The sequence below is a fragment of the Diadema setosum genome, chromosome 1 (genome assembly GCF_964275005.1).
Source record: "Diadema setosum chromosome 1, eeDiaSeto1, whole genome shotgun sequence".
Lineage (NCBI taxonomy): Eukaryota > Metazoa > Echinodermata > Echinoidea > Diadematoida > Diadematidae > Diadema > Diadema setosum.
Window position 1 is genome coordinate 48,147,187 of NC_092685.1, and position 25,729 is coordinate 48,172,915.

Sequence of the window (25,729 nt, forward strand, 5' to 3'; positions counted from 1 at the left end):
CCTTGAAACAGTGCCCCGCTTGCCACCATTCGTTTTCTCTTTCCTTTTCTCTTCATTTCTTCTTGTTATACTGTAGCAGGATATTTAGGAACGTGTACATTTACATAACTAACAGGAATGGGGACTGAATTAATTAACTCTAGTCCAGGTGCATGGCGTCTCGCTGATCTCTTTGGAATTCCAGGTTGTTATTGTTTGACCAAATAACGGAGTTAAAGACAGGCAGGGAAGGAAGTGACTTGATATTGCTTCATAATGAGGAATTTTGGGCAACACCTTTCCGAGCGTAGTGATTATGACGGGGTTCTCTGTCGTTTATTTTCGTCATGGCTGTTTCACTAGTTTAGCCATAGGTGACATATGTTGTTGGCATTTGGGAGAATAGAACAGATCAGTACCAAACTGGAATAGCCCTATAAGTAATGTGGTAAGCGTTCAATTTTTTGCATTATCTTTCTTCTTCAAAGTCAGTCACTACTGATCGAAATACACAATAATATGACACGTTCCATTGGTAGTTTAGGAAAAGGGAGTTAATGCACGATGCAATGATAAATGTGCTACCATTGATTTTAGAGACGTCGTTGTGGTGTGGTACTGGTGATGGTAAGGGAACCATAGATTGCTTTTAAAGTAATGAGACAATCATTGGACCTTTGCATCAAGACCGTATTCCCATCTAGAATATAATGCATGTTCGTGCGGAGTTTTTTTTTTAATCCTGACGTGGACATTTTCTTTTCCTTGTTTTTAATTTAAGAATGTTATATCTAAATTTGTTTCTTTCCCCTAACATTTTTTTTTTGTTGGATATAAAGTTGGACGTTCCGTGACCGAGTAAAAGAGCAGCGATTTAGTTACAGTTTCAATGCATCTTGTTTACCATCTTCTCTGACATTAAATTGATTGTTTTTAAATTTGACATTGTCTGTCTATAAAGCAATTTGCCTGTTTATGCTCATAAAACACTGCTATAACAACTAATACATTTGCTTCACTTGTCACACGCAATGATGTGGATTGCAGTTGTGCATGCATTTTTTCTTTTGCCACCTCTCGTTTTTCTCTCCCCTTTTCCCTCATTTTGGATTTGTTATACTGCAGATGGGAATGATTACAATGACATAACCCAACTTGAAGTAGGAATGAGAACTGAATAAATTAACTCTAGGCCAGGTGTATATAGCGTCTCGCTCATCTCTTTGAAATTTCAGGTTGTCATTGTTCGATCAACGGAGTTGAAGACAGGCTTTATGTTGCTATAGAGGTATCTCGCTCCACATGAATGGAATGCATACGCTGTTTAGTATTAGTAATGAACTTTTTCATGTCCATCCCTGCCAATAAAAGTGTGTTTGATGGGGTTTTGTGTCATTGTGCCTATGAGAAAGCAAAGTTTTATTTTCGCCATGGCTGTTTCTCTATGCGTAGCCGTGGGTGATGGGTGTTGTTGGCATCTGGCCAGTAAAGAACCGAGTATTATGCTATAATACCCCCCTCCCCCGGTTAGGTTCTAAGCGTTCAATACGGTGATATATCTTTCTTCTTTATTATGTCAATCACTGCTGATGGAATTACAGAATTATGTTATGACACGTTTCACTCAAAGCTTAAAAAACAAAGTATATGCACGATACAAGTAATGGTGCATGAGTCCTATAGGCCATTGATTTTAGATGAGAAATTATGACATGCCTATAGTAGGATTGTCATTGATTAGGAATTAATGAAACGATTAAGCACACCTTCCACTTCTAACTGTCCCCTATGAATGTGTGTCGATCATGTGAGATCGTCATAAATTATCATTCACGTATAAGCTTACGTTCGAAGTGTACTCTTAGTTGGAGGAGACCTATAGTTACATGGTTAAAGGCGATGTCTCTTTCGCTGGAGCCGTACGTTTGGCCCGTTTTTCTTTTGCCCTTTTCTCTTTAATTGAGATATCACTTTCGTCCAGGTATAAATCACATTCTCATGTAAACAGACTCACTTGCTCTATATCCCTTGTTTTGTATCGGAGGCTTCATTGGATTTACTGCTTGTAAATCTCACAGGCTTGTATATAGCTGTAAGAGCTCTTTGAACTGATCACTATGATAGCAAGATGAGAGGGAGTCATATTGGTTATGTAAATAATGGTCAAAGGTCATATTTTAAAAGGCCACTGTTAAAGCCAGGATGGTTATAAACACTTAATTGTCATGTTTGATTTGTACGTGCCGAGGATCACTTGGATCCCGTTTACAGTGCGAGGTTCGGCCGCGGCTCGGCCGCGCCGAGACCGCCTTCATTTCGGTGTAAACGCGCGAAAGGCCAAATGCGGGGCCAAAATGGCCTCGCATTAGGCCACGCTAATGTGGTCTCGGCCGCGGCTGAGCCGCGGTCGCGCCCGGCCTTTTTCTCAGTGTAAACGCAAACTGGGCTAAATGCGCGGCCAATTTTATTGTGGCTTCCAAACACTCGCCTGTACTATTTCGCTATTCAGGATATTAACCACTTCAACGTCGAAAACTAGTATAAAAGGTGGTTTTGTCCTGCAAAGGATTTTCTCCTTCGGCAAAGGCCTTTGCCCGAACGGCGACTTCGTCGCCACGGAATTCAGTTGCCAAAGGATCTGAAAACCAGACAATACCAAATTGCGTTTGTTTACAAGTAGAGCGCCACTACGACAAAATATTGAAAGGTTTGAATCAAAAGCGCGGCCGAGCCCGGCAGTGTAAATGGACTAAATTGCGGGGCTCGGCCGCGCAATTGAGGCTCAAAAAGTCCGTAAATCGACTTAGTCGTACACGCACAGAATTTCCACATAACTTGTGTGACAGAAAAACAAATGTGATCTGAATAATAAATGTAGGCCCCCAAAAAAGTTCAACTAAGTATCTCATTATAACTTCAAGGTGCTATATTACATTCTTTTCTTTGTCGATCACGGATGACCGACATCTGATGACCCCAAGCGTATCACCTAACTCGTCTTCAGTGTGACGAGTTTCATATCTCGTTTTTTATAGTTCTTTGTACACAATCACTTTAGGAACAATGAATATGTTACCTTCGATGCTTTAGGCTGCGTTCACATAGAAGTATTCGGTATTCGGTATTCGCTAGTCGGGCACCGAGTACACCATCACCCGCACCGTCAACTCACCATCCCATGCAGTGAGGATTTCTTCCTCCTACATCCCAGAAAATCTTATTAACAATTTCTAAACTGCATCAGAATGTCAGTCTACATGCTTATTTTTGCTAAAGGGCAAATCCAGACCAAAAGTGTCATTATTTCATAAACGAGAGACGGTATACGCTGCCAGGAAATCGAACAAGCTCGATTCCCACTTTGCTATTCTTTTCGCAGCTATTCGGTTCTTTCGAATAGTGCCCTCCTATGTGAACCGGTGTGAGGAAATCCTATCGTTCGATTCAAGCTATTCGCGTGCCCTGAATCTTAGACTAAACTCATCCAAAAATGTCCACCTGTGTTTTCTGTACAGTTTTAAGGGTTCAAATAGTTTTGGTTGAGACCTAACTTCAGGTTTCTAATAGTTTTTAGGCGAAATAATGAGAAACCTCTTACAAAATATGAGAGAAATATGAAAGAGCTTGTAATTCCAATAGGGAAAACAATGTTCATGAAAATTGGTTTTGAAAAGGTTGAAATACCCAAAACAGAGCAATCCTAGTAAAAGGTGGAACCAAAAAACGTTATACGATAGCTTTGTTTCCTTTGTTTTCAATATCTCGGCCATTCCAAACCGATTTTCATCAAATAAACATTGAATTCCTCTTAGAATGGTATGTTTTGTACTATTTCACAAGTGGTTTCTTGATATCTCGCAAAAAGTTAAAAGCTCAATCCTCATCTCCACCAACACTATACTATTCTTTAAATGGGCAAAGATTAAAATTCTTACTGAAAGCGTAACAGACACACTGGGTTTTTCACTAACAATTATAGATTAATGCATCATGTTCTCTCCACTGCCCATAATTGGTCATGAGGACAGGTAGCATACATATAACCCCGACGAGGTAACTCTTGGAAGTATGTTTATCTTGATAATGCGTGCGTACATGACATGAACCTACTTTTGTAAAGGGCTCACACCTGTAAATAAAATGGAATGTTCCAGACCCCTTCATAAATTCGTACCAAAGATACCAAAATAATTGAAGAAAAAAGTTATTCCAAAATCATTAATGCAGTTTACCATAAAACTGAATAGATGCAGATATTGAGTATGAATTCCTCTACAAACTGCATTTTGAGTGAAGATGAAAACTTTTCTCATGGAATTTGAAGGGACTATATTTCATTGGGTGAATATACGGAAAATAGGTGGTTTTTTTTTTGTTTTTGTTTTTAAGTGAAAAGAACTCGTAGTCTGGCTTTGCGGACCCTTGGACAGAGTTTGAGCTGAAGAACCTGCCTTGGAAATTTGATGGATGACAGAGTATAGCTCACTTATCCAGGTTCGTGAAGATGGAACACCTCATTTCTCCCAGCTATTTTACAGAACTTTTTGAATTTCGAATTTTAACACACGTCAATATATACATCATGGGGAATTATTTACCCGTGTGAGCCCTATAGAGAATGCACGCAAGGCACACACGTCAATGGGAAGTATTCATCCCATACAATCTGCAGGTTTATGTTGATCTATTCTGTCAAATCCCTCCCTCCCCTCCCCTACCCCCTCCTCTCCCCCTTACCCCTCCCCTAAACCCCCCTAACTCTGCTTAAAGTACAATTTGTTTTCTTATAATGTTCTTGTGGTACATTGTACTAGATCTTAGTACAAAGTATTCATCAGTATCACACAACTTTAAATGATTGTGTCATTTCAATACATTTCTTTGTTTGGGCGCTACCTCTGCAACAACTCAAACTACATCAAATTAATCTGTTTGATAGATAAAAGTGTTTTACAGGACTTTGTAGGCAATAGAGGTGATGATGACACTCCCTTAATCAGGTATAACTTCCTGCATCTATGTATTCATCTTACGAAAAAGTAATCAAAACGGCAAGATTTATTTTTGAAGAAAAAAACCCAAAGGGCATCATTTTCAAAAGTGTCTCTTTGAGAAGCTTAATAACCCTTTAATATGCAATTTCCGAATGATGTAGAGGTAAATATCATCAAAAATACATATATGATGTTAAAAACTCATATAAGAAATATAACTTCTCCTATAACATTCATCTTGTAGCCTCAGTGGTAGGCACTGCCCCCAACGTTCAAGGATGGAAAGGAAAAGATATCCAATTGCCATGTGCCATCCAGGAGGAGCCTCTCGTTGTGCAGTGGGTCAAGGAGAGGATCACAGATCAGCAGCAGAGGACGGTAAAGGCTACATTCATCGATGGGGAATTTTTGAGTTTGGAGGAACGGTTTGATATCGACAAGAACTTCAGCCTCGTCATCCCCAACTTGGAGGTGGCAGATGAGGGTCGTTACTATTGTGAGGTGCTGCTGAAGAATTCCCAAGCTTTTGAAAATTCCACGTTCATGACGATTAGCTGTAAGTAATGTTTTCTTTTTCGCCATTGCATTATATTAGTAAAAGAGGAACTTAGAGGGAAAAATCAAATTTGTCTCAATGATTTAGCTTAAGTAGAAAAAAAAAATGTCTCACACACACGCAAGCTGAATGAATCAAGAAGCGATAAAACATTGCCTTGTCAATATTTAAATCATCTGTTATGGCGTCATATATTATAATTTATTATGCTGGGAGACAGACAGATAAGGACATTAAAGTCATGTATAATGTAGGGATAAGAGAACATATTGGCTACCATTGTGTCAGAGAGGAGTTGCAATCAAATTACCAGCACATACAATTTATATCGATTCAGTTAGCACGAACACCTTACTAGACGTTTCTGTCCCTTTGAGCGTGGCAGTTTACATGCCTTTGCAAAAATACAAACAAAAAGTGGGTAGATTGTGAACTGTCAGTGTTTGAACTTTCCACTTTCATTTGCAATTATGAATAATGCAAATTACGAAAAATATGATACAAAATTCGTTTTCCATGAAAAATATCATGTTCGAATTTTTTTTTTCTTCAGATATTAACTTAGTGAAAATCAGGATGCGAATACAAAGAATAATAACCATGTCAATTTAGAATAATGTTTTATTTTCCTAGCGATGGCCTCGGGACATACTATTGAGGAATGCGCTGATGGAAGCCAAGCTCGTCAAAGCCAGTGTGCATACCAATTTCCTTCCAACACTCCTCATGTTAACCTCACGTGTGTCGTGAGTGGATTTAAACCTAACGTTTCCGTGCTATGGACCGAGGGATCGGGAAAGAGACTTAATTCCGTGGTTTCACAACAGTACACACTTTCTGACGGCACATACGACAGGTTCGAGACAATCACTGTTTCAGCTATACATGGAAGAGAGCAAACCTTCATGTGCGTAGCTACCGGTGACTCACTGAATGGAACGTCTACCCGAGAAATCACCGTTCTGCCTTTATCAGGTTTCGTGACATGTTGCCAATTTTATGTTTCTGCATAATAACTTGTATACAATTGATATTACTTAATCTAAAGTTCTAAATGAGATTGGTCACAGAGAAGTATAATTCAATGACTCATGTTTAGAGCAAAGTAACATTCCGGCATAAAAGAGTCCATTTTACTAGTCCGCCAATACTAGTAAAAATGCATACAGGAAAAATATTAACCAATTCAAATGGATAAAAAAGAGGGGAAAAAACACCCTTCCGACTATTTGCAGGAGAACGGTCACAAGTCCGACTCCCACGAGTTATACAGCCCAGAATCCAATGTGTACATCCGTGATCTCGACACTTCTTAGGCAAGTTAGGCCCTTGAGTTTAGGTATCAAAAACGGCCCAGGACTCCGACACTCATCACTCCGATATCGCTCGGCTTTTAATGCAATGGCGGTCTCCTGTTTTTTTTTTTTTTTTTTTTTTTGCCTGGTATCAGACTCGTAGGCCTTGTATGCCTGGTGTCGGACTCATTGGCTATTTTGGATAATGTAGAGCTGGTTGGTTGTATGACTCGTGAGGTGTAGTATAATTCATACACCTTTTATCAATGTGGAGCTCGTTGGCCGTATGACATAGGATGAGTCAATTAGGAGCGTGTCCTTTGAACTATTTATTTTGTCAACATATTTATGTAAAATATTGATTATATTCGTGCAATCAACCACTTCGTTGACACTAACAACATAGGCACACACACAGAGACACAGACACACACGCACAATCATACAAAGACATCAAATGTTTAACGTTGTATATGGGTATATCTAAGTATTCATAAGTGTTTGTTTTATAGTCTTCTACACCGTGAAATAAATTAAAGTGTGTTTCATTTGTGTCTATATCAAGTTTCAGGAAAACGTGTTTATTCGGGTCTCATCATTGGACTCGCCACTGGCGTGCCTGTTGCCCTAGTCATCCTATTTCTCTTTGTGGGACGATATCTCCAAAACAAACAACCGGACTGCCTACCACGAAAAGGTGTTTGTCTATATGTTTGAAGGTTATGCATTTGCATTCATTTGTAAAAGTGCATTTGTGTCTGTGTGTGTGTCTGTCAATGTGCGTACCTGTGATTGTGCGTGCATATGTGCGTGTATTTTTTGTTTTATTTTTGCATTTTCATCATTTTGATATATAAAAAAAAAATCTTTAATACATTTCTTTTTCTTCCACATTACGGACGACCGAATAATATTATTCAAAGTAAAACGAATTTGCATATCTGTTATCAACGATGATTAGTCGATGTCAAATATAAAGAGTTTTCATGAAGGGAAAATGCATTAGACCACATCGTGATCTATGATTGAAATGATGCTGACCTGAGAATCTGGTTGCGAAAATTGGGGAAATGAAAAAAAGTTATGAAAATATTTGGTCCTGAATATATATGAAAATAGTCATTGAAAGTAAAGCTATTGTTGTTGTTGATGTTATGTTTCAGGATGTGGCTGGAACCCCTGCTGGCGAAGACCAAACATGCTAGAGCGATTTTACGAGGAGGAAGAATTAATGCCGAGTAAGAAAAAAACATGCAGATAATCACAATCTTGTTCGTCGTCAAAAATGCCTTCTTATTATATTAAGCTCAATGACCTTTTTATTTTCAACGTTACTTCTTATCTCTTTTAACCACATTTGTCCCACAATGATAAAACCGTTTTACGTAAATCACTCACTAAAAGAAATACAACTGTATACGGTTTCATTATACTTCGTAGGATTGACTGCCTTAAAAATATTTTCGTCTATCAGCAATTATAGTTAACTTTTTCGAATGTGTCGACTAATTATATTCCATCAGCCCTATTTCTCTCCCCCTCTCTCCCGTGTCCCCCCTCCCCCTCCCCTCCCCCCTCTCTCTCTCCTCCTCCGCTTTCTCTCCCCCCCCCCCCTCTCTCTCTCTCACTGTCTCCCTCTCTATCTATTTGTGTATACATATTATACCTGTGTGTGTGCCAGACCGGTATTTATGTACATACATAATATGTATAACAATGATTCTGTGTTTTCTCTTTTTTCTTTTTGTTTCTCTTCTAAGAACCATTATCGCTTACAAAGGAACAAGTTCAGCAATGCAAGGAAGATCTGAAGGCGTATTACTGTTTGTCACGACGCAAGGTCACGGTGGATCCACTCAACTTTATGGAACGTGTTGAATTGGATGAAATTTATGCGAATTTAAGTATAATAGACCGAAATAGCAAGCGTAAGACACCAATAACATATGACGATCTTCTGACCAACGATGAAAATGGAATTCTTTCAAAGCGACTTCTGATCCAGGGTGAGGGAGGTGTTGGGAAAACAACACTTTGCGCTAAAATTTGCTGGGACTGGTGCCAGGGACGAATTCTCCAGGATCTGGACATGGTGCTCCTAATACCTCTTCGAGATGTTAAGAACGCAACAAGCATTGGTGGTATTGTCAAAACATACCTCTCTCATTCAAATACAGCAACAAAGAAAAAGATAGACGACTTTATTTCAGCAAATCTAAGTAAGGTTCTCATTATATTTGACGGTTTCGACGAGTTTGACGAGCAATTAAGTAAAACGAGCAGCAGTGAAGTCATTCGTATTATAGGAACAGAGCAATACAATTCATGCAAGGTAATTATCACTACACGCCCTTGGAGGACAAATGAATTCATGATGGACAAGAGTCTTGCCGAAGCTTACACCTTTCTTAACGTCGAAGGATTTAACAAGGAGAATTTATCAACTTATATCAAAAGGTATTTTCGAATTAGACAGAAAGAAAATCTTGCAGAAAGTTTGATCAGTTTTATGGAGGAAAATGATGTCATAAGATCAAACATGGCCCCATTTCCTATCTACTGTGCAATGATCTGCCTCATGTGGAAAGACTACAGTGAGGAGGGACGAAAGGAAATGCAAAAATTGCAAACTTTCTCCAAGATTTTTGGAGAAATGATCTCTTTTCTGAAAGAACACTACGCATCAAAACTTTGTGAAAATCTACAGAATCAGAACATTGTTGAACATTTGAAGAAAGCTGGTAAAGCAATTCAAGAAATAAGTGAGATAGCGCTTGAGGGTCTGTTTGACAAAAATCTTTCATTTCCTGAAGAACAATTCAGAGATTGTCACGACGCAATGGAAATATGCTGCAGGGTAGGTGTTTTGACAATAGATAGAGATCTCATCACAAGGGAGCGTCGGCGCGATGTCAACATTTCATCCTTGGTAGCTTCAACTGTGTCTTTTCCCCACAAACTGTTTCAAGAGTACATTGCAGGAGTTTTTATTGAGTACCTATTTGTCAACGATCGCGGCAGATACGACAAAGTAAAACACAAACTTCTTAGTCGACCTGATGAGTTCCGCTTTGTACTCTACTTCACCTCATCTTCAGGGAACGAGCTTGGTCTTGATATCATCAAAGGCTTGATAAACTGTGCATCCGGTAACTTTACACCTCACCCCTCACTGGACAAGGAGGATATTAAACGTAATTTCTGCGTTGACCTTGCGTTTGAATGTCATACTGAGGAGGCAGCAAGGACAGTGGGAGGACTATGGAATGAATACAAAGTATCATCCTATTTACTAGAACACACAGTGTCAGGAGTGGTGTTCATGGTGCGCTGCAACCAAGTGGTGAGTGACGCAGCTTGAAGATTAGTTTGAAATACAATTGTATTACAGGAAAATTGTTTAGAACAAGGATAAGATTCCCTACGTGTGTGTGTGCGTCTTTCCTGTGTGAAATTCTGTGCATAATCTACAACCTCAACATCTTTACTAAGTGTGTGTGTGTGTTTTTTTTTTTTTTTTTTTTCAAAACCTGAGCAGGTCCTATTATTTGGGGAAATCGTTTTGAAATACAACAATCTTGTAAAAGTCTGATATCGACATTAGTGTAATACTGTTAGTGTAAAATAATTGCCTTTCTCACATCATACAGTAACTGTTGTTAGGTGACAGTAACAGCCGGCCATGTCTAATTAGAACGTTTTGCGGCAGTTGCCGTTGCCGAACTGCATCGTGTACGTAGTAATGATTCAAGTTTGGGTATACCAAAGACGCTGTGTATCGAAGAAAGATACCGACGAGTCTCGTGTTATAGTACGTATATGCATTTTGAGCATACACCTACTCATAGCACATAACATAGGTATTGATGGAGACATGTCTGTCACCCCTCTGCTCTTTCATTCATACCAAATTGAGAATGATTTCATCCATTCTAAAATAGTGATTAGTGAATTTACGGTATGTATCGGACGTGTGTGTTATGATCCCTTTTGCTATGAGTTTTAAACCTCCAATCAACTACTTGCACTTTTATCAACCTTATTCTCCCGTGGATCTTTTCTTTCCTGTACTGTCAATATCATTTTTTTTTTTTATATATATTCGTTCGAACAGGAATCTTTAGATGTGGAATAAGCGTGCATTTTTTTTTTAAATTTTACGTCACTATGGATAGTTACTGTCAATCAATGTTTACTCTATCAGCAATTACTAGATTTGTTCAACGTGGGATGCGGAAGAACTGTGTCACGTAACTTGGCGGAGGGCATGTGTTCGAGCAGTGCGCTGCATAAAGTACTAATAATGGCACCACGATTTCACGTGGACTTTTACGAGATCCTCCGGGCAGAGGCTTCGAATTGTGAGGTAAGACCTTATCACCATATTCCACAACACGTATGTTATATAACGTAACAAACTTTAGATGGAGTACCGTTTCTACGGTATTTCAAAGTGCAATACAATAATTAAATGATAAAACACTTAATAATGGAACAATATTTCATTGCCCCTTTATGATATGCAGAGACAAGAACAATTTTTTATTGTTATTATTTCTTTATAAGTGATAAGAACTATATAAAAATTATCTACGTTGAAAACAATGTTTTACTGCAGGAAAGCTTCTCAAACAGAGAATCAAACTTACATCTGAAATTACATGTAATAATACGAACACTATTGTAGATGTTTTTAAAATACCTTTTGTGTCCATCATGACTGCCAATTTAGGGCTTGAGAAGAAGAACTTATTCCAGTTTATGCATAGTAATTACAGATAACGTAATATTAAATGGGTCAGTCATTACCGGTTTTAGTGATTGGCTAGATACAGCGCCAGTAAATAAAAGGAAGAAACGGTAGACGATTAGGATGAGGTTTGGATCTGATTTATTGCCGTGGCCGAGACAACTACGGCAGGCCAATTGTGACAAAAGTAAGTCACACAACCAATAACTGGCGTGACTTCTTCCTTCTTCCTCTGTTCTCTGACAGCTTAATCATTACTTTCCATGAGCAATCAATACGTTTGTACACTACAAAATTTGCCCCTAATGTTACAAACACTAGAAAACTGAAACTACTCACTAAAACCCCAACTGAACAGTTAGCATATCACCCATCACTGTGATAATTTCAATCACTCTAGTTCACTCTACAAAATTATATCACTGTCAACAAACAACTGATAACCTTATGCATAAACACACTGATTACACAGATTATTACATCCCCAAAAAAGTATTGCCCATTTAACCTCTACATACATGTATATCGACACATGGAGGTAAATTGGCTTGCTTTACAATTTTCAAAAAAAAAAAACAACAACAACTAAAAACCACCCATAATCACCGTATTCATGTAAACTCATCATCAAACTCCATAAAAATCACCAAACATCATATTACGTGTATTCCTAGATTTCTGTTAAAGATCAAAACACAAATTACATTCCAAAACAATCTCATGATTGTGTACTGTATCCCAATATCCGATCTTCCCCATCAATAAACTAACGACACTAACATGACACTAGTGAAGCCTAACAAAATGGAAAACCCCTATACATGTATATCTCATAATGAGACACATAATCTATACATGGTCATCTGAATTAAACATAAAATTCCTCATTAAGTTGAGTGCGTACGATGTGCATTGTACATGTACTTATAAAAAACATAACTGTATGTGGAGCATGACACAACAGAGCAGACCTGGAAAACACTTTTTGTTTACATGAATCAATCCTGCTCAATAGTGAATAAATAATCCAGAAAACCACACTTTCCAAAGATACATTTTGTAACAAAAAATGTAATGTAAATGGTAAGGACACAATACACTGCAAATCTGTAACACTGGAAACATGCACAGTCATACCAGTCTAGTTTACAATGGACAGCAATCGGGCAGCAGAAAAGTTTGCCTCTAGGCCTATTCATCAATGTAAGTGCATGTATGTATAAATAACTAACCAGAATTTTGATCTTCCATGAGTACAAAACAATATAGTCATAAGTGTATGTACATAAACCTAATAAACAAATACTGCTTTTTTTTAAATTATACATACTAGTATATCCTATATACGACTATGAGTACAAAAATTATTCCATGCACCCTATATGATGAGACCAGTACAATACGTACACGTACACTTTATGACCATCAATTAAAAACGTGTTGCAACTACAACAAAATCACCTTAAGACATTTTATTTTGTGTGTACCTATACACACTGCAAAAACAAACTTATTATCAGGTAGGTGTGTGAGTCAAACGAAGACTCTGCTCAACCAAAAAATCATTAAGATATCTAGAAAACTTGTGCATTGCCATATACAGTCAAACATATGTTGACATCAACCATAACAAAAATCATTTATGTTCAGTCTATCTACACATCTTTGTAAATACTGAAGTGATGGTATTGGTATAAAATAATGATACATTAGTACATAGCTGTCATGCTAGGAACATAAGGAACAAAAAGGCACCAGCATCCTCTCTGATATCCAAAATGGGAATAATTAAAGAAACACACATCAAATCCTAAGTCCAAAGGAAGACAACCTTTCCTAAAAGAAATACAAAGATTTAGATCTAGAAAAGTCACAACTGAAAACGGTACATGTACGAAAAAAGGGATTCACAAAATGATCAAAACATCAAATGATATACTCAAAGAATTTCGCAAGACATAATAAGGTTAACTATCGCAATGACAAAAAGGTGGGTATAAAAACATACAATAGACACAGCTGGTGCATGTGGAAAGATGCAAATTAAAACACACACACACACACACATAACAGTGTGCACCTACACACTACAAACATGGGTACAGAACACAAATTAAATGACCCATTAACCTGGAGGAGATAGGGGAATGGGAGGACCACGGGTTATCGCTGATGGGTGGGAGGAGTCAGGGGGTGCTGAGGAATGGGGGGATCCGGAGCACGCGGGGGAGTAACACATCCACGATGCCCACATCAGCGAAGCCATGGGTAGGAGCTCGGATCATCAGATGAGTGTTCAGTGGGGATCATCTGGTAGAATGCACGCGAGACTCCACCATCGGGATAGGGGAAGGGATATCCTTCGGACCAAGAACAGGACAGGCACAGGCCGTTGTGCCATTGTGGAGCCTTCCAGGTTGGGTGTGTGTCACGATCGGCGAAGCAAACGCCACCTATAGGGGGGCGGTGGCGAATAGCGTTGTTGTACTAGGTGTTTCAAAAAATGTTGACTAAACGTCAGTCTCGCGCTCCCAGGCACATGAATGCTTAATCAATAATTCACGTGGATTGCCCAAGGCACTGCTAGTCTGAATTCATGCATGGTAAAGGGTAAAATGCATGCACATGGAAAAAGTAAGCAAATGCTTCATGTGCTTGCAAACACATTATTTCATTCCAGCTGGCAATCATTTTCAAATTTTTCTTCACATATCACTAAATCTGGGATATAAATAAGCATAAATGATCTAAAGTTCTTCATTTTAATATCAACAACTGTCTACTAATAGTCTGACAAATTTGTCGCTTTTTCAATAAAAAGAGATCATTTTTGATAAAGAGTTCAGCAGCATTTTTCATAGGGGTGATTTGTTTCACAGTAGATTTATTTAAGGCTCCATGATTTTCTTTGCTTCCTGTCACCATGTTTACGACAGAGCAGAAGGTATTCATTGCAATTTCGTTTTTCAGAAGTAGGGAGAGCACTGTCGCCACTCAACGACAGTATCGGCAGGCATTTGACTTTACACAGATACTGCCAGAGGCTGAATAAAGACTAGTTGTGATAGTGGAATTTCTCATGATTAAATAATGAAGCATTCAAACCCTGGCCATTGTTCAGGACTATTGTCAGGGTGTTAACCACACACTCCCATACACACCCATTGACCCCTGTGTAAAGTGAACGTTTTGTACAGAGGGTTGAAAATAGAGCAAAGTCTGGAACCTAACTGTGAAATTAATCATGGATTTCATGAAACTGATTTATGCTTTCATATTTAAACCATCTCCAACAAAATTGTACACTATTCAGCTATCACTCATATCAATGACAATGTTATCTGATTATAGTTTATGAATTATTACGGATCAAAAGTGGGAAATGTTTTTTGAAACACCTAGTACTTGTAGGTAGGAATATCCTCTCGTTGGATCTTGGTGACCACACCGATGAACTGGTGTTGGGAGAGACACCAGCAGGTGTGAGGTAGTAGCCAAGCGGCTACCCTGTAGAAGATGGTACTTCACCCTGCACGCCAGTACTGAGGACATTGACTGGCTGATGGGTGAATGTCGCGGTTGTCTTCTCCACACAGGCAGAACCATGACTACTAAGTAGCACAATGTCGATAAGTGCAAAATACACGCATGTCCATGTGAGTTGACACCTTGGGTAGAAGGACATGGTCTGTGACAGGAAGAATGTCCTCATCAGCTGTCTGACTGGGTAGATGCTTGGAGGAGCCTTGAGGTATAAGGTAGCCACCATAAATTGGTAATGCTCATTGTGACTTTGAGGGTCATTGTAAGTATTACACCATTGTCAATGAGTATGTACTGACCTTTTGTGAGACTGAGTGCATATGTGAGGTCACTTGTGGTTGGTGTGACGTGTCTGTGAATGTTATGTCAATGTCAGCGTGAGGGTTTGTATTGTCCATGAAGATGTTTGTGCTACTCTCATTGAAGGGAGTAATAGAGCTGGGCTCAGTGAAGAGAGTAACAGAGCTGGGCTCAGTGGAGGGAGGAACAGAGCTGGGCTCAGTGGAGGGAGGAACAGATCTGGGCTCAATGGAGGGAGTAACAGAGCTTGGCTCAGTGGAGGGAGTAACAGAGCTTGGCTCAGTGAAGAGAGTAACAGAACTGGGCTCAGTGTAGGGAGGAACAGAGCGGGGCTCAGTGGAGGGAGGAACAGAGCTTGGCTTAGTGGAGGGAGGAACAGAGCTTGACTCATTGAAGGGAGGAACAGAGCTGGGCTCAGTGAAGGGAGGAACAGAGCTGGGCTTAGTGAAGAGAGTAACAGAGCTGGGCTCAGTGAAGAGAGGAACAGAACTGGGCTCAGTGGAGGGAGTAACAGAGCTAGGCTCAGTGAAGGGAGGAACAGAGCTTTGCTCAGTGAAGAGAGTAACAGAACTGGGCTCAGTGTAGGGAGGAACAGAGCTGGGCTCAGTGAAGGGAGGAACAGAGCTGGGCTCAGCGGAGGAAAGAACAGAGCTTGGCTCATTTGAGGGAGAAACAGAGCTGGGCTCAGTGGAGGGAGGAACAGAGCTGGGCTCAGTGGAGGGAGGAACAGAGCTTGGCTTAGTGGAGGGAGGAACAGAGCTTGGCTCATTGAAGGGAGGAACAGAGCTGGGCTCAGTGAAGGGAGGAACAGAGCTGGGCTTAGTGAAGAGAGTAACAGAGCTGGGCTCAGTGAAGAGAGGAACAGAGCTGGGCTCAGTGGAGGGAGTAAGAGAGCTTGGCTCAGTGGAGGGAGGAACAGAGCTGGGCTCAGTGAAGGGAGGAACAGAGCTGGGCTTAGTGAAGAGAGTAACAGAGCTGGGCTCAGTGAAGAGAGGAACAGAACTGGGCTCAGTGGAGGGAGTAACAGAGCTAGGCTCAGTGAAGGGAGGAACAGAGCTTGGCTCAGTGAAGAGAGTAACAGAACTGGGCTCAGTGTAGGGAGGAACAGAGTGGGGCTCAGTGAAGGGAGGAACAGAGCTGGGCTCAGCGGAGGAAAGAACAGAGCTTGGCTCATTTGAGGGGGAAACAGAGCTGGGCTCAGTGGAGGGAGGAACAGAGCTGGGCTCAGTGGAGGGAGGAACAGAGCTTGGCTTAGTGGAGGGAGGAACAGAGCTTGGCTCATTGAAGGGAGGAACAGAGCTGGGCTCAGTGAAGGGAGGAACAGAGCTGGGCTTAGTGAAGAGAGTAACAGAGCTGGGCTCAGTGAAGAGAGGAACAGAGCTGGGCTCAGTGGAGGGAGTAAGAGAGCTTGGCTCAGTGGAGGGAGGAACAGAGCTGGGCTCAGTGGAGGGAGTAACAGAGCTAGGCTCAGTGAAGGGAGGAACAGAGCTTGGCTCAGTGAAGAGAGTAACAGAACTGGGCTCAGTGTAGGGAGGAACAGAGTGGGGCTCAGTGAAGGGAGGAACAGAGCTGGGCTCAGCGGAGGAAAGAACAGAGCTTGGCTCATTTGAGGGAGAAACAGAGCTGGGCTCAGTGGAGGGAGGAACAGAGCTGGGCTCAGTGGAGGGAGGAACAGAGCTTGGCTTAGTGGAGGGAGGAACAGAGCTTGGCTCATTGAAGGGAGGAACAGAGCTGGGCTCAGTGAAGGGAGGAACAGAGCTGGGCTTAGTGAAGAGAGTAACAGAGCTGGGCTCAGTGAAGAGAGGAACAGAGCTGGGCTCAGTGGAGGGAGTAAGAGAGCTTGGCTCAGTGGAGGGAGGAACAGAGCTGGGCTCAGTGGAGGGAGGAACAGAGCTGGGCTCAGTGGAGGAACAGAGCTGGGCTCAGTGAAGGGAGGAACAGAGCTGGGCTCAGCGGAGGAAAGAACAGAGCTTGGCTCATTTGAGGGAGAAACAGAGCTGGGCTCAGTGGAGGGAGGAACAGAGCTGGGCTCAATGGAGGGAGTAACAGAGCTTGGCTCAATGGAGGAGGAACAGAGCTTGGCTCAGTGAAAGGAATGACAATATTGGGACTCTCACAGACTTCAATGCCAAACACACCTGCGGGACCAAAAGTCCATGAATGACTGTCAGAGTATTTGTCCGATCTTTCTGTTCACACACAAACCAATCACCTTCGTCCACGGTAGTGATCTCACTATGCTCATCATCATAATTCAGTAACTCGCTCTCTATTACTTCATCTTCTGTATTCCCCATCTCACATTCAATCCCTGGATCACGCACCTTTGTCTCCTTCACCATTAAGCCTACACCAACACCATCAGGTTTCATGTTGTATGAATTACACTCTGCTTCAGCATCCTCTGTATTTTCCATCTCACACTCAAACTCATCGTGATCATGCACATGTATCTCTTTCTCCATTACACTGACATGAACAGCTTGTGTGTGATGTATGTTATGTGAATCATAGCCGACGGATCGATCGCTGACACTAAGTGTACATAGTATCATCTCCAAACATAAGCTGACCTTTCGAGGGACGAACAGCAATATCATTTTGCTCCATGAAATCTGCACCATCTACGCCGTCTTCCATCACATGATCATCCACAACAAAACCGTTAAACAATAAGTCACACTCATAGTGGTACAATGTACACGAAACAATACCAACAATATTAACCTCTGCTGGAAGATCACCTGAGTGACCAAGGGGTACATCAATATAAACCTCATATCCAGACTCATCGATAAGGATTTCTAAACTAAGCATATTATTAGCTGATATGATCACTGATCACTGATCAGACTACAGAAAGAGCCACTTCGAACTTCAACCTGTATGACCTGATTATCATTTCCTTGTCCTGTTGCAGGGAAGCGTGGAGGTTCACGTTTTGGCGCGTCTGATAACGCGGACTGCTGGCCAAGGCCAATCTCCTGGCCCGCGGGACACCCCCGCATGGGTGCCTCAACGGCCGGGGCTGCGCGTCGCTGCATCGACGGAGAGCTGGCGGACCCGGCCGCGGCGGCGCATCTCTCTGTTGATGCAACGTGCATATCTCCACGTGGGACTACACACTATGAATCACCCAATTACTGTATACGTCACCTGAATTATCACTGTAAATTTCAACAGAACGTCTACTCTTGCGTACATCAGGCGAGATTCTCCTTTCTCTTGGACTAGGGTAGAGCAAATTGTTGGCGTTGAATCCGCATCCGGCTGCCACCACGCCAGTAAATAAAAGGAAGAAACCGTAAACGATTGGGAATGAGGTTTGGATCTGATTTATTGCCGTGGCCGAGACAATTACGGCAGGCCGATTGTGACAAAAGTAGATTACTATAACACAACTAATACTGGCGCAGTCACGTGATGGTGGTACATTCGTTATGTTCACCCATGGGCGAACATTCTTGTAATGTTCTCCCATGGTAAAACATTTTTATGTAACAAATGACAGAAGGCCTAGGACCGCGCGCGTACTGTAAATTTGGCTCTGCGCGATATGCGCGAGCGATCGATCGAGTACGTTGTGCTGGTGGTTGACATTGACGTATTTATTTGACGTATTTGACTAACCCATATAACAGATGATAACTTTTGTTGTCGGGAACATGCACCAAACGTTGAATTGCTATTTCGGGAGGCTATAAGTCCCTCGACTTCGTCTCGGGACTTATAACCTCCCTCAATGGCATTTCAAATCCTTCGGGTGGAACATTCGGTATGTTCCCTCCCCCGCCAGTCTTCATCTATATAATGTGATCCGAGTTATACCATGCAAGTTTGAGGGAATCAAGGTCGATTTGTAAATGTATTCATAGTTATTGATGAACTTCACCGCGGTCTCTTTTTTGAGCTGATCACATAAGACATCTATTGTTTAGTAGTAGCTCATCGGTAAAGTAATTATCATAGAAGAAAGAAAAAAAAATATATGTTGAGCATAACAATGACGAAAGTGAACTGTTTGGATCAACGCGGGGACCCGGTCGGACTGTACAGAGAAATACATTTTGACTAGCCCTATAAACAATTTGTCATTCAGCCCAGTGATGCATACGCCTAGCGGACAGATCACAACCCTATGTCTGCACCAAAAGATACATATTTTATTATTATACCATGGAGGGGGAAAGATCTAATCTATGAGACAAGAGTAAGGAAGCGTGACTTCCCTGGTTATCGTAAAACCCTGAGCCACGCTGATTGTATCCTCAGCTAAAGGAGAAATCGGGCTCGTATTATTCAATAAATACTACAATAAAACATTCATCTGATCTAATACTGCTGTCCCGATCTGACGGACCAGTCGGGTTTTTTTTTATTAACAATTACATATATATTATATATATATTTTTTTTTTTTTGGGTGGGGGGGGGGAGGGGGGTTGATACATCTGTGACACGTTTTTTTTTTTTTTTTTACACCAGAATTCCGCAATACGATATGTGAATTAAGTAACTCATCGCCACATACATTGTAATATCACGTTCCTTATTTCAGACTTGCCTATACTGATGAAGTTGGGGTGAATCGTACTGAACAAATTGCCTTTTGGTAAACCACTACTGGCATGGTAGACCTTATATCACAATGTCAGCAACTCAATGATTACAATTTACTTTTGGTAAACCACTGCTGGCATGGTAGACCTAATATCAACATGTCAGCAACTCAATGATTTCCGAGTCATCGAAGTATTACAATCCGACAATTTTCACTAATTCACAAAAGTTGGAGAGACAAGCAAGTATCGGGGTAATATATATATATATATATATATATATATATATATATATGTGTGTGTGTGTGTATATATATTGTAGCGAACAACGGGGCCTTGGCACTTATGCAGACCGAGCCGACCGTCCGTTTGATCGAAATATACGATCACTCTATGAAGAGGATAAAACCTTAAGTTTCCCACCACTTGTACGTCACCAGACTACACCTTGCACTTCACACTATCTGATTCAAAGGCACATTCTCACTTCTCACATCTAATTCACCCAACACACTGACCAGTGAATTTGCACTCTCACTCCCGACGTCGTTTCTAGAGTACGTCGTCCTCCGACGTTCGCCCTGGAAGTACGTCGTTTGTACTTTTCATTTCCAAAGTACTGTACTTCGTTCTTCGACGTCAGTTCTGGAAGTACGTCGGACGTACTTGTTTCTTCCAAAGTACTGAACTTCGTTCTCCGACGTCTGTTCTGAAAGTACGTCGGACGTACTTGTTCCTTCCAAAGTTCTGAACTTCGTTCTCCGACGTCCGTCCAGATACTCAGTTATCCCACGGTGCAGCAAAGCCCGCTCGAGAATGCTCGCAAAGGCTGCTGGACGAGTTGTCTTCTGCAGCAGAACCACCGGATGCCATCCTAGTCTCACCAACATTCATTCCAACCAGTACTTATGTTATACTGAACACGAATACATCGCAATTTCAGAGGCGATGTATCGGAACACCAACTTGTTTATTTACAGGTATAGTGTGTACATACTCACGTTCACAACTCATACCGAGCACGAGACAGAAAAAGACAATGCTATCCCGAGGATCAGCCTCTCTTCTCCACTGCCGAGCACAGAGAATATGAGCAGAGTTATAGCGTGCAAGTGTAATACCAGCACATAATTTCCTGTACGAATAATGAGGTAGCTAGTAGTACCTGTGCTGAATTATTATAGGCATGGTTATTAATTTCTCCTAAAATTTCCTTTATTCTTACTTTATTTTACACAGAGTTAAGCTATCCCTTTAAACTCTTCACAGTTTGATTGAAATTATTTCAATCAAACATCAACACCATATTCAGTCCCGTAACTGATCATGTTTACTAATTAAACGACGTTAATTGTCTAAAATGTGTCATATGGCCAACCTGTATACACACGTATACACACACAATGCTAAATGTGTGTGTCACACCTCTGTAACACAACTTTGAACTAACTGTAGGAATTATCGCTGCACTTATCATCCATACTTTTTATCACTATCTGAATCTCCACAAAAACCACTAATTGACAAATAATCATCAATACAGAAGGCTGACTTAAAGGAATAATTCAAACATTTTTTTAGAATGCATAGCTTGTTACATGTATAAATCAGCACAAAGTAACCACGACTACATTATGATACTGAATTTCTATGAACAAATTTCGCTCTAACAATGGTTTCGCATAAATTCCAAATGAAATGCACTACACACTACACAAAATAAATATCATTTTGTTACACAACTCCCCCCTCTAATAAGCTTGGTCCCCAAGCTTAACAAATCAAGCTTAATTTATCTTTTGCATAATACAAGTTCAACAAACACTCTTCTCGAGACTTCTGATCGATTAAACCAAACTACAAAGAACACTTGAAACATATTTGAAACAAATCAAAGTAACTTAAACTAAAGTGAACTGGCAAGAGAAAACAAGACAAAGAAAATACGTAGTGAGGAACGAATGTCTTTCACAGAGTCCGTTTTAGTGCCCATTCAACCTATCACTTATAGTCCATGTTCACTACACTCTAATTCACTCCATCGCCACTCGTTTCATCTCCTCTGTGACAATCTCAATATATTCCCCAATATTGCTGATGTATCGTTCCGTGCGTTGGATGACAACGACGTTGTTGGGAATTACGAATTCCTTCATGCTGTCTTCAAGCACCGTGGACGCAGATGTCGACATCCCCCTCACCCGACTGACTGCTTCCCTGACTCTGTGCCTGCCATCCAGCACAGTCTGGGTTCCTGCGTCGCAGACCTGAGGTGAGGGATTCTTCCCTGCTGACGAGGTGGACTCGGCTGATGAAGCCTCCTGGTAGATACTCCTTGCCGGCGACGCAGCCCTCTCTGCAGATGCCTCAGGGGACGGAGACCTTCTACCTGTAGAGACCGTTTTCGCTGGCGAAGCCGCTCGAGAGGGCGTCTTCCCTCCCGATGACACTGACAACGGGGATGCTTCTCGTGGCGGTCTCGGTTCCTCACGAACTGGGCTCAAAGGTGGCACTTCTACGGGAACGCTGTCCAGGGGGTTGCTGCTGTCTTCTCGCTGAGGTGACGCTGGAGGTGAGGGACTACGTCGGAGAGGAAGGCGTGTCCGCCTCGGGGGTGACCGACTCCGTCGCATATGATGCTGTCCACCCCTAGACGAAGAGCTTCGTCGGGTAGACCCCTTCCGCTCAGGTGACCATCTTCCCGTGGGTGTCCGCTGTCTCGGAGTCGTGATGGGCGTTCGACTGTACCTCCTCTCCGCAGGACCAGATGGAGTGGCATGCGTGGCTTCATGCCGCCTCATGTCCCCTTTTCGTACACACCGGTAGTCACACCGGCGGCATCTCAATTTTTCCACATGTCTCTCCCTGTGGTGACGGGTCAGTTGATTTAGCTTTTCAAACAGGACTCCACACTCTCCGCAGGAGAACTGGCCGGTAGCCCTTCTTTCGCGGTCTCCCATCACTCTGTGGCGAAATCAATGTAGTCATTTTTGTCAATACTTTATTACATAGGATTTTCTGCACACCTTTATATTACTTATTTTGTCTAATTCTCTCACACACGCAGTTCATGAGTTCATATCAGAAAACCAGACGATTCTATTTACAATTTGTGGGTTTGTGACTAATGATAGCTCGGTGGCTTTCTCTTTCGGAGTGGGTACCGTCGACCAACGTGTGTGTCAGAAGCCTGGCTTGATTGGAGATCTCTCTCTGTTGTTTCAGGAACATTCTCTTCCTCCTGATCGGAGACACTGCCGGGGGACGATTCTTCCTCCCCTTGTCCTTCACTTCGCACTGCAGGCTCAGGGACCTCCTCGGTTTCTTTGCTCGTTTCGTTGCTGGGGTTCTCGGGTCCTTCCTCCGGTCTACGAGTCTCCGCTTCTCCAGCTTCCTCCATGTCCGGTCTTTGAAACGTCCAGGTAGGCCTATCCAGCCCTCATACTTCTTCATTCTGTCCGCGTGTACAACGATCGGTCGAGACCTTGGAGTAAGCTGCAGCCTAAAGTTCACGTCTGACATCTTTGTGACGATGAGATATGGGCCCAGCCACTTGGGTTGGAGTTTTGGTGACACTCCTTTTTGTCGGGTGTGTTTGCGAAGCCAGACAAATCTTCCCTCTTGAAAATCCACAAGTGTAGATTTCTGATCGTATTGTTTCTTCTGTCGACGCCCAGATTCCTTCAGGTGGCGCCTTGCTCTTTCGTGTACAGCTCTCATTGTGTCTCTCAAATCAGCTGCGTAGTCCGTCGCTACATTGTCTGATTCGGGATGTGGTGGCATACTCAAGTCAATTGGCAGGCTTACTTCCCGACCTAGCATGAGCATATTCGGTGTTTCTCCAGTTGACTCTTGTGGGGCATTCCTGTATGCAGCCGTGCAAAAGGGGAGTTTGTCATCCCAGTCTCGCTGTTTTGCCAGAGGATCGATCATCGTTGCTAGTGAATTCAACAGTGTGCGGTTAAACCTTTCTACCAATCCGTCCGACTTCGGATTGTACGCTGTTGTCCTGGTTTTCTCCATTCCCATCAAGCGGCACACCTCCTGAAACACTTCAGATTCAAAATTCCTGCCCTGATCGGAATGAATCTGATGGGGCACTCCAAATCGGCATAGGAACTCGGTGACCAGTTTTTCAGAGACAGTCTCTGCTTTTTCATTGGGTATGGCGTACGCCTCCATCCACTTGGTGAAATAGTCACCTATCACCATGATATACTTGTTTCCTCTGTATGACTCAGGCAAGGGACCTACAATGTCAATCGCAATCCTCTCCACTGGTGATCCACTGATTTGTTGTTGTAGGGGTGCCTTCGTTGCTCTTCCTGGAGGTTTCCGTCGGGCGCATTCATCACACTGTCGTATTGCTGAGCGAAAGTCTGCAGCCATCCCCACCCAGTAATATTTCAGTTTGGTTCATCCCATGCACTTTGCGAGACCAAAATGCCCTGAAGTGTTGCTTGCGTGCATCTCCTTTACGACCGTCGAGACGGCAGCTCGAGGGAGTATGAGCAGTCGTTTCATCACTGTGCCATCGTCAGATTCCCAGCGTCGATATAGGAGTCCATCATGAACTTCTAACATATCCCAATGATGAAGCATTTGTTTGGCTGCCGGCGTCCATGAAGATGTCTGCTCCTTCTTTGGTCTGTTTCCCTCCCTCTTGGCATCCAGGAGGGGTCGTACATCAGCGTCATTCTCTTGCATCTGTTTCATTTTCTCGGTTGCTGTCACATCCTCCAGTAGAAGAGTTCTTGTTGCTTCTTCGCTGAGTTGATCATCTGACCTCCCACACTGCTTGCAAGGTCGGCGAGACAACCCGTCAGCATTTCCATGACTTCTCCCAGGACGATGCAAGATGCGGTAATCGTACTCTGATATGACTTCCAGCCATCTCGCCAACTGTCCCCTTGGTTCCTTGAACGAAGTTAGCCAGCGCAGAGATCCATGGTCAGTCCTGACTGTGACAGGCCTTCCGTACAGGTACTGTCGAAAATGCCTCAGGTACACCACTATTGCAAGAAGCTCTTTTCTCGTCACACAGTAGTTCTTCTCCGCCTTTCCCAAACTCTTGCTGGCATACGCAACAACTCTCTCCTGCCCATCTTGGACCTGTGACAGCACGGCTCCAATCGCATTGTTACTGGCATCGGTGTCCAGAATGAAGTCTCCTTCCGGTTGTGGATAGGCTAGGATCGGTGGGCTTGTGAGGTGATATTTCAATTCTTGAAATGCGATTTTGCATTCCTCAGTCCAGACAAAATTGGTCTGTTCTTCTCTGTTAATTGGTGTAGCGGTTTTGCTATTTCTGCGAAACCCTTCACAAAGCGCCTGTAGTATGATGCCAGGCCCAAGAAGCTGCGAACATCCGACACGCTGGTAGGTGTTGGCCAACTTCTGACAGCATCAATTTTCTCCGGGTCAGTGCTGACCCCTTTGTCCGACACGATGTGGCCCAAGAAGTTGACGCTTGTCTTGAACAAGTGACACTTGGAGGGTTTAAGCTTTAAGCTGGCTTCCCTCAGTCTTTGGAACACCAACCGAAGTCTCTCCACTTCTTCCTCCACTGTCCTGCCATACACTATGACGTCGTCAAGGTAGATAAGCAGCACTTCCCACTTCAATCCTGCTACCACTCTGTCCATCAACCTCTCAAATGTGGCAGGCGCGTTGGTCAGCCCAAAGGGCATGACGTTCCAGGTGTACAGACCGCCATTCGCATAAAACGCCGTCTTCTGCTTTGCTTCATCGTCG

The 25,729-nt window shown here is 42.3% G+C and overlaps 1 protein-coding gene across 1 annotated transcript in view; it reads left to right on the forward strand.

The window, feature by feature from the left end:
* LOC140242844 (uncharacterized) overlaps positions 1–18,577 on the forward strand; it is a 47,981-nt gene extending 29,404 nt beyond the window's left edge. The window contains exons 2-9 of the mRNA XM_072322626.1: positions 5,218–5,529; positions 6,163–6,504; positions 7,396–7,521; positions 7,988–8,062; positions 8,585–10,167; positions 11,029–11,190; positions 15,544–15,708; positions 18,338–18,577. Coding sequence (XP_072178727.1) covers positions 5,218–5,529; positions 6,163–6,504; positions 7,396–7,521; positions 7,988–8,062; positions 8,585–10,167; positions 11,029–11,190; positions 15,544–15,708; positions 18,338–18,577 — 3,005 coding nt within the window. The remainder of the gene's footprint in view (positions 1–5,217; positions 5,530–6,162; positions 6,505–7,395; positions 7,522–7,987; positions 8,063–8,584; positions 10,168–11,028; positions 11,191–15,543; positions 15,709–18,337) is intronic.
* The last annotated feature ends 7,152 nt before the right edge of the window (positions 18,578–25,729 follow it).